The following is an 8,907-nucleotide window of genomic DNA, read 5'->3' on the forward strand; positions in this document are numbered from 1 at the left end:
GAGGGGCACACTGGGAAGTGTGCAGGGAGAGGCTGACCCCTCAGGCAGCCCGCTGGCCCCATCGTGGCAGATGCCTGGAACGCCCCAGTGGGACCACCCCCTCTTCCCATCCATGACAGGCTGTGCTTTCTCCACCCCTCCCGCTCTAGGTTGGAGGGGTCACCTCCATGTCACAGGCCAGGGCCGGACCCCACCCCTCTGTAAGTGTGAGTCAGGGCTCCCTAAGACCTGGGATCGCTGGCTGGCTGAGAAACCCTGCAGGACTCATCCTGGGGGGGACGGTGAGGCGCCGCTCCGGACTCTCAGGGGCAGTGCACCCAGAATTACGCGAGTGCAGGTCATGGGGCCGGGCATTCTGGCGCTCACGAGGCTCGTCTGGGGCATCCCCAGAACTGGGCAGGAGCCTCATTAGGACTTGGGGGAAGGGAAAAATGGGAGGATGGTGGAAAAGACAGAGGAGCCTGGAGACAAGACAGAGGCAGCCCCCACCCCTCCGTGAGTGTGAGCCAAGGCCAAGGCCACCAGGAGGGGGCAAGGAAGTCTCTAGGGTCCCAGTGGTGCTAAGGGCCTGAGCTTCTCCCCAGAAGGGTCCCTCCAGCCCACCTGTCCCTCCTCCCAGAGAGGTCCCTCCAGCCTACCAACATGACAGTACAGCAGCTTTATTGATCAGACATAGCAGCAAGAACACGGCGAAGGTGGGGCCTGGACAGTCCAGCCCGGCCAGAGGGTCTGGCTCCCTAGAGCCAAGTCTGGGGGCCCGGCATCTCTCTCCCATGACCTCCTGGAGACCAACCTCATCCCTGCTCTGACCCCCCCCCCTAAAATGAGGGACAGCATGGGGGCCGGGTCTAGAGAGGCTTGGAAGGTGGGTGGTGCCCGCAGAAGGCCAGAGCCGGTCCATGCCTGCCCCGGCGGCTGGCGGGCAGTGATTCGTGCAGGGTGGTGGGGGCGTTCGGGCAGGTGGGCTAGTGGCCAGGCTCACCACACAGAGCACTTGTGGGCAGGGTTCATGGGTGAGTCTTTGGGGCAATGGAAAGCCCGGCCAAACTCCTCGAACTGGGACACGCTGCCCAGTACCCTGGAGTGAGAGCAGAGACCCACAAAGTGTGGGTCCCACCACCACCCAGCTGTCCCTTCCCACCCAGACACAAGGAGAGAGTGAGGCCAGCGCAGGCAGGTGGGCATACCTGTAGTGCTCAGGTGCGTGCTTGTCAGTCAGCACCTGCAGGTAGATGGACTGTGACCGCCGCTTGATGCACCAGTTCTGGGCCCGGGGTTGGGGTGCAGGGGAGGAGAGTGAAGATGAGGCCAGGCTTCTACTACTCAAGCCCTGCAAGACCCCCCACACACACACAACCCCCAGCACACGAGGTCTTAACGCCCCCTTCAGAGCCCACAGGGCCGCTGCCCCCACCTGGTCCCCCACTGGCCCTCACCCGACCCCGCCGGCCCTCGCCGGCCCACCTGGGCAAAGGCGATGAAGAAGAGCTGGTTGTGCGTGTACTTGAGCCGGTGCAGCGGGTGCTCCGGGCCATGTTCCCGCACCCACTTCTGATAGGCCTGGGGTGCAGAGGGGACAGCTGCAGTGCCTGCAGCGGGGCAGCCTGACACCCTCTACCTGGGCAGCCCCTCCGCGGCCTGGCTCTGACCACGCCCGCCACACTGAGCCCCCAGCTTCCCACCTCTCCAAACTATGCTCCCTCCTGGGAAGGCGAAGCCCAGGCGGGTGCCGCCCCCTCCAGGCAGCCCTACGCCCTCTCCTAAACGCAGGGCCTGGGAGCGGCCCCCTGTTCCAGTGGGTCCCGTGCCTGGCCCAGGCCGCTTCCCCTAGACCAGGCTGTGGGTGAGGGGTGCCTCCATCTCCAGTCGCGTTCCCATCAGCCCCCACCCTTCGCCTGGCAGGGAACGAAAGCCAAGCAGGGGCAGCTCACATAGTAGGCCAGCTTGAGGCCGCCCATGTCCGCGATGTTCTCACCAAGCGTGTGCTTCCCGTTTACCTGCCGAGAGGGAAGAGGTTGGGGGCGGGGAAGGGGGTCTGTATGGGGCCACGGACCTCCCTCAGGCCTTGCCACTCTAGGCCCCTGCCCCCTACCCCTGCCCTCCCCGGCCCCTTCCCAAAGGGCTTGGGCGGGACTCCAGTCCCTTTGTGCCCTGTGACCCTCGTGAGTCTGTGCGAACTCGTCCGTGGGCCTGTGTGAGTGTTCGCACACCCTGGGCGTGTGGCAGGGACCTGGCAGGGGATTTGTTCGGGCGCACGCATGTGCGTGTGCGTGCGGGTAAGCATGTTCTTGGTCTGTGCCCCTCAGGACTGAGGGGCCAGGGCGTCTCACCCGCTGGTTGTAGACAGTGAAGTTGTCGTACAGGTGGACGATGCACTCTGCCTTGCGCAGGAAGCGGCTGTAGGAGGCCTCTGTCCACCAGTGCAGCACGTTCCCCGAGCGGTCGTATTGGCCCCCTGGGGACAGTGGGCTGTGACTGACCCTCATCCCCAGAGCCTGGGCTGGGCACCGGGTCCCTCCACTCCCTGACTAGACGATGAGGACAGAGGGGCCCTGTGGGGCCTCAATCACCGCCCTGCCCCCACTGCCTGCTCTTCGCACCGCTCCCCTGGCTCCCCGCCCCGGCCACCCCAAGCCGCCTGCCCCCAGGCCTCACCCCAGTCGTCGTAGCCATGGGTCAGTTCGTGCCCGATGATGGTGCCAATGCCCCCGTAGTTCAGAGACCTGGGCCCACAGCAGCAGCGTCAGGCACCACGAGCCCTCTGAGGGCCCAGTGCCCCGTGCTGCTGCCTCAGCCCCAGGAGGCCCCTGCCAGGCTAGGAGGGGACCCAGGGAGGCCACGGCGGCATCTCCACATTCCCGGGGCTCCTGCCTCAGCTTCCTCATGGGCCCATGATACCTGTGCAACTGCTCTTTAGGAAATAAAATCTAACAGAGCTGGAGTGGGGGCCGGAAACAGGGTCGGAGGAGACAGGAGGGAAACTGAGGCACCCTACACAGGGTTTGGCCTTTTCCCTCATCACTAGGGTCGCTGCACTTCCGAAACACCTAATGAAACCTTGAACCAGGCAGAGGGGACACGAGACATTTAAAAAATAAAATAAAATTAAATTAAATTAAATTAAATTAAAATATAAAATAAAATAATAAATAAAAATAAAATAAAATAAATCCCACACATTATCCTAAATAACCAAGGATGAAGTGGGTCTATCGGGACCCAGGGCCTGCAGATGGCACAGCTCCTGGGCCCAGCCTGAATTAGGGGCACTCTGAGCAGCCGCTGCCCACCCTGCAGACGAAGCCAGGTTATGTACTCACTGTGGAAAGTCAGGGTCATATAGCGTGGGCTGCAGGATACCAGCAGGAAACACTACAGGGAGGGTTTGGTTAGCAGGAGACTGGCCCACCTCTGACCCAGCCCCTGCCAGGACCAGCCCCTTACCCATCTGGTTCTTGTTGGGTAGATAGTAGGCATTAAGCGCCTGTGGGGGAAGCAGCCACCTGTGGAGAGAGGCTGGGGTCAGCTGGGGAACCCACACTCCCTCCCCAAACCCCTACCTCCTAGCCTTCTTCTCAAAGGCTGCTCTGGTGGCCCACCCTACAGCCATGTCCTGTGCCTCCCCCAGGCTGAGCCCCAGTCCTGACGGCCCCCACCCGCAACCTGAATAGGCCCTGTACCCCCTGCACCAGTACGGCATGAGGCAGTCCATCCCACCAGCCTCCCGGCTCTGGTAAGGTGCCCTCTCCCCATGATCCTCCCCTGCTCCACCCCGCCCCCCAGCTCCAGGCCTGGCACCCACGTGGACTTGTCCACCTCCTGCCGGATCTTCTTGACAGACAGCTGGATGCTGAAACGGATGCTGTTTAGGATATTCTTGAAGTAGGTCTTCTCGTGGACCTCAAACTGTGCGGGGGATGGGGGGTGGGGGGCAGGACTCAGTGCAGGCCAGGGGCGGGGCCAGGCCAGCGTCATGCAGGCCACCCACCCTCCCGAGGTCCATCAGCCGAGGGCTGTGGCTTCTTCTCCGTGGTTGTGGCGGGTTCCCTCAGGGCCTCGGCCAGAGGCCAGGAGAAGCCCAGCTGGTCAGGCCGGGCAGGAACAGGCCAGGGGGCAGGCCCACCTCATACTCCTTGTCCACGGCCTCGGGTTTGAGCAGGAAGTCTGGGTAGCCCACCATCACCATCATGTACTGGAGCTGTGGTTGAGAGGGCAGAAAGAGTGGGCCAGGGCCTCGGGAGGCAGCCCCCACCTACCAAGGCAGGAAGTTCTAGCTCCAGCCTAGGGCAGGGTTCAAGGATCAGGGAGAGCAGGCCAGGTGATGACATTTCTACAAGAGGCATCTTTGTCTCTTTTGTTGTCCCAGCACCTGGCACACAATAAGCATTCGACGAATGGGCAGAGGGTCCTACTTCACCTTGGCCCGAGCGGCCGCCTTGGTCTCAGCATCCATCCAGTCCAGCTCCTCCAGGCGCTGGCCCAAGATATACTTGATGTCTCCCACCAGCTGCTGCACCTATGGGGCAGAGGCTCTGGGCTCGAGGACCGATCTGGGAGGCCTTAACTCTGGGCTCCCAGTGCCTGGCATGAGGGGGCCCCCTAATCATTCAGCGCCACTTCCTAAGCGCAGGGCTTAGTGCTGAGCACCAAGGGGAGACTTTGGAAGTGGGGATACAGGCCCTGCACCTCTGACAAAAAGCTCACAGTCTAGAAGGGAGCAAACTTCCCCAGCACCGGTCACAGACGTTCCTAAGGCCATGCCTACCGAGCATGGCAGAGAGGATGTGCAGGAGCTTGGTGGGGAGGACTCCTGTGGTGACAGACCGGTGGGCTTCCTGGGGAAGGTGGCCTAGTGAAAGCAGCCTGGAGCCTCAGAGAGGGTGGTGCCCTAAGCTGAGCCTACTGCCCCTGGCTGCAGGGGGATGTGTGGGGCTCCTCATACTCAGAACGAGGCTGTGCAAGGACTCCGTGCCTAGCTCAGCACCCACACCCCCACCCCCAAGCCCAGGGAAGCCTGACCTTGGCCTTGCTGGTAGCCGAGAAGTGCTCGTGTACAAAGAGGGCTCCGAGCGCCATGCCAAAGTGGCGGTTGGCTTGGCCCAGGCAAACACGGGCCAGCTCCTGTGGCTTGTCGCTGCCCTCCATCTCGCGTGCCAGCTCATGCAGCGCCTCTCGAAAAGGTGGTGACAGGTGCTCGCTCAGGACCACCACCACGCGCCACACCAGGTAGTTGTGCAGGATCCTGAGGACCAGGTGAAGCAGCCGGGTGTCCAGACGAACTCACGTAGGTGGGCCACCTGAGGATACCACCCTGCTCCGCCCCATGCCCCCAAGCCTGGGGTTGGCCCCAGCGCCCTACAGGAGTGAGGGTCATTCCAGGCACACGGAGGCAGAACCTACAGTGTCCTGAGCCCTAGCCAAGGAATAGGGCTGAGTCCACACACAGCCAAATGCACCTGGCCACTGAGCAGAGCACCTGATGCCGATGGGTCACGAGACGGCATTGTTTTCTGATTTGCTATGGGGTGAGGCAGTGGGCACTTCTGGTGACTGTCTGCCTCAGAGATGGCCTTGAGAAGCCTCTGCTCCTCCCCAAGATGGACAGAGACCAAGGAGGCTTTTCCCAAGGTCCCCCTGGGGAGAGCTGTGGCCACAGCTCTTTCTGGTGTCTAGACCCTCTTGAGCCTCACTATTCCCAGATGAGGAAACTGTAGCTCAGGAAGCTCACGGCCCTGCTCAGGGTCCCACAGAGTAGCTGGGAGAGCCACGTCGGAACCTAGGGATCAGGACTCCGACTCCGGTGCTCCTCACCTGCCTCCCCAGTGTGGCTCCTGGACGTAGGTGAAGGTGGGAATTCAAAGCTCACCAAGGTCTGGGGTGCAGGCCAGGGGCCTGGAGGTGAGTGATGGGCAGCTGTACCTGCGGGGTGTGGAGCGGATGAGCTGGGACACCTGCTGCATGTAGTCCGTGGCGAGCAGCACCACTTCCTCGTCCTCCGAGAAGTTCTCCTGGAAGATCTGGTCCAGCAGCCACTTCCACCGAAGCTGTGGGGCCATGGGTGGGGACAGCGAGGCTACGTATGGCAGGGACCACAGAAGCCAGGGAAGGAGTCAGGGAGAGGCAACGAGAGGACATGGGAGTCCTGTGGAGGGGACGACCCAAGAGCTCAGCACCTTCCCCACCAGGGCCAGGCCGCACTCACGTGGGGGGTGATCTTCTGTAGCTGTCCAAGTGTCACCTTGTTGTACATGGAGCTGACATCTCGCCGGAGGTCATCATACTCTGACACTGTGATCTAGGGTGGATCGGAGTTGACCCAGCTCTGCCCAGTGGGCCCCTCCTCCCAGCCCACGGCAGGCTCCCCGCTCACATTTGCCAGGCGCTGCTCTAGCTGCAGGATCTCCCGGGCCTTCTGCTCCACAGCATCGGCACCCAGGAGGCTGAGCAGGCGCTCCATGAACACCCTGTATGCCGCCAGGATCTGCACCAGGACGGGCACGACAAGGGCGGGGGTCGGTGATCGGCACTGGTCCATCCTTCCCCGAGCCTTCCCTGCACCCCCACCGCACGCCCCCACCCACACCTTCTCGCTCTCCTCATCCTGAGCTAAGTACAGGGTCTTCTCTGGCAGGGTGAGCCCATCCTGATCAATCTGGGGAGAGAGACAGGGGTCGGGGGTCAGATGTCAGCGGTCAACCCACCAGGTTCAGGCAAACCGACTGAATTCCCATTCAAATGCCCAAAAGACCCGCAAGACATTCACTGTCACAGCCCCAGAAGCACAAAGATACGAGCCCCTCCCGCTATCCAGAGAAGGGGGAGGTTGAAGTCTCACCCCTACTGGCCTAGCCTGGAGTGACAGGCGGGCTCCCCGCCCCGCATTCCTTCCTCCTGCAAGCCTCCACTTTCCCCAGCTGTGAGGGGCAATCGCGGGGCCGCACTGGGAGCTGGGGCGCCCGGCCTGCCCCCGCCCCTCCTGGCTCAAGGGCGCACACCTCCCTCTGTGCTCTCGCCGCCTGCCAGAGGCCTGGGAAATTGCAGCTCCCGTGGCTCCGCTAAACACCGCAATTACTCGAGGGGAATTACTTGCGCCCTCCTCCCGCGCTCTGCTCGCGAGGGCTACCCTCCTCTCCTCTCCCCTCCCCTTCTGCGCCCGGCGCCGTGATGCCGGGGCCCATCGCCCCAGGTCCCTGGCCTCTGGAGGGGAGGCGGGTGGGGCTGGGGGACACACACTCACGCGGATGACGTAGCGCGAAGAGTTCCTGTCGTCCAGGCTGACCGTGAGCGAGAAGAGCGCAGCGGCGCTGTACACGCCCTGCGCCTTGTACAGCAGCCGGTTGAGGTCCCAGCGCGCCGCCGTCCCCGGGCGGTCTGTGCCGCCGCCCAGGTCCCAGCCCCCGCAGTCCTCGATGACCTCGAGCATGGGCCTGGGGCCGAGCCTCTCGATCTCGCGCATATCCAGGCACGAGCGGAAGAAGGCGCGCACCTTGCGCTGGGCAGCGCCGCCCGGCCCGCCCCCGGGCCGCGCCAGTAAGCGCCGCAGGCGCTCCTCGTTCTGCTCGCCGATGGCCGCGATGGTGCCGTAGGTGAGCTTGTCGTCGGGGATGGCATGGCGCCGCAGCCAGCCGCCGCACGCGAAGGAATAGAAGTCCTGGCACGGGTCTATGCTGGCATCCAGGTTGGCCGCCAGGAAGCGGGCGGCGCGCGCGAAGGCCTTGCGCTCTGGGCAGCCCTCGGAGCAGGTGCCGCCGCCCGCCGCGCCCGGGCCCAGGTACTTGAGCGCCAGCATGGCGGCCAGGATGGCGCAGAGGCCGGCGGCGAACACCAGCCCCGACAGCAGGCACACCTCGCGCCGGTTCCAGCGCGGGAGCCCGGCCCGGGCCCCAGAGGCGCTGCGCCCAGCGCCCAGCGGGAAGCCAGGGGGCAGCGAGGACCCGCGCGCGCCCCCAGTGCCGCACCGGCTCACGTACTTGACCTCCTGGAACTCGTCGTAGTGCGCAGTCATCGAATATGGGGCCTCCATGGTGCGGCTGGCACCGCCGCGCAGTCCTCGGCGATGTCAGCTACAGGATGCACGGGGCCCCCGGCCTACTGGCGGGACTCCGCATGTCCACCCCGGGCCGCAGCTGCAGGAAGGGTACACGTAGGCTCAGAGAGGCGCTGGGGACCAACGGGGCCCACCAGCACGACGAGGAGGGATGCAGGCCTAGGTCCAGAGGCTGGAGGTCACCCTGAGTCCCCAGTAGCATGCAGGCCTGGGTCCTGGCCTCCCTGCGCCACTGGGAGAATGAGGGAAGGGGAAGGCCCAGAGTGGCCGCCACCTCCCGCAAGCACCGTTTAACCTGTCTGCTCTCTTCCCGCACTCCTACGCCCTCCGCAGATTCGGGAGGCCCCTGATGGAGGGCACCGAGCATCGGGCACCGAGCATCGGGCGCGGAGCCTGGCACGTAGTGGGCCTTCAATGAAAGGCTGTTTCTCTTCCCTTTGCCTTTCTTGTCCACGACCTGCTACAGCCAAGGCCAGGTGGGGGAGGGGAAAAGCGGAGGCTGGAGGAAGGAGGTGCGGTCAGGGGCGCGTCTATGCGGACCCCGAAGCCGCCTTCAGCTCCCTGCTCTGGAACTAGACGCTCAAGAAAGCAGCTAAAGAACCAAACTTTGTCCTCGCGGATGTCAGCAGGGCCACCTCCAGCCCCGTCTCCTTCTGCTCAATAGGTAGAACGACCACGAATCCCTTTTTTAAGCAACGCGCTCCGTCCAGCCCAGGATCGGGGGTGGGGGGGGGAACCCCCGATGGCCTTAAGAACCGGGCCGGTACCGTCCCCCTCCTCCCTGTCTCCACCCTGGGCTTCTCTTGGCTTCAACAGGTTCTCCCTGGAACCCAAACTTGGGCGAAGTTTCACCCCTGGCG

General features: G+C 63.7%; 1 protein-coding gene across 2 annotated transcripts; it reads right to left on the reverse strand.

The window, feature by feature from the left end:
• Positions 1–645: 645 nt before the first annotated feature.
• ECEL1 (endothelin converting enzyme like 1) lies at positions 646–8,127 on the reverse strand. 2 transcript variants are annotated; one of them, XM_011380861.1, is made up of 17 exons: positions 7,238–8,127; positions 6,584–6,652; positions 6,371–6,481; positions 6,203–6,295; positions 5,920–6,044; positions 5,020–5,242; positions 4,418–4,516; positions 4,124–4,198; positions 3,809–3,906; positions 3,445–3,503; positions 3,321–3,372; positions 2,656–2,723; positions 2,331–2,455; positions 1,932–1,997; positions 1,465–1,560; positions 1,188–1,264; positions 646–1,078 (listed from the first exon to the last, which is right to left on the reverse strand). In XM_011380861.1, exons 1-17 carry the CDS (start codon positions 8,021–8,023, stop codon positions 979–981), a joined length of 2,322 nt encoding a protein of 773 aa, XP_011379163.1. In that variant the 5' UTR covers positions 8,024–8,127; the 3' UTR covers positions 646–978. The 2 variants fall into 2 exon arrangements, with proteins under 2 accessions (XP_011379163.1, XP_011379162.1); XM_011380860.1 differs by having other exon boundaries at positions 3,803–3,906.
• Positions 8,128–8,907: the final 780 nt, after the last annotated feature.

Source organism: Pteropus vampyrus, unplaced genomic scaffold, assembly GCF_000151845.1.
Source record: "Pteropus vampyrus isolate Shadow unplaced genomic scaffold, Pvam_2.0 Scaffold411, whole genome shotgun sequence".
In the NCBI taxonomy this organism is placed as follows: Eukaryota; Metazoa; Chordata; class Mammalia; order Chiroptera; family Pteropodidae; genus Pteropus; species Pteropus vampyrus.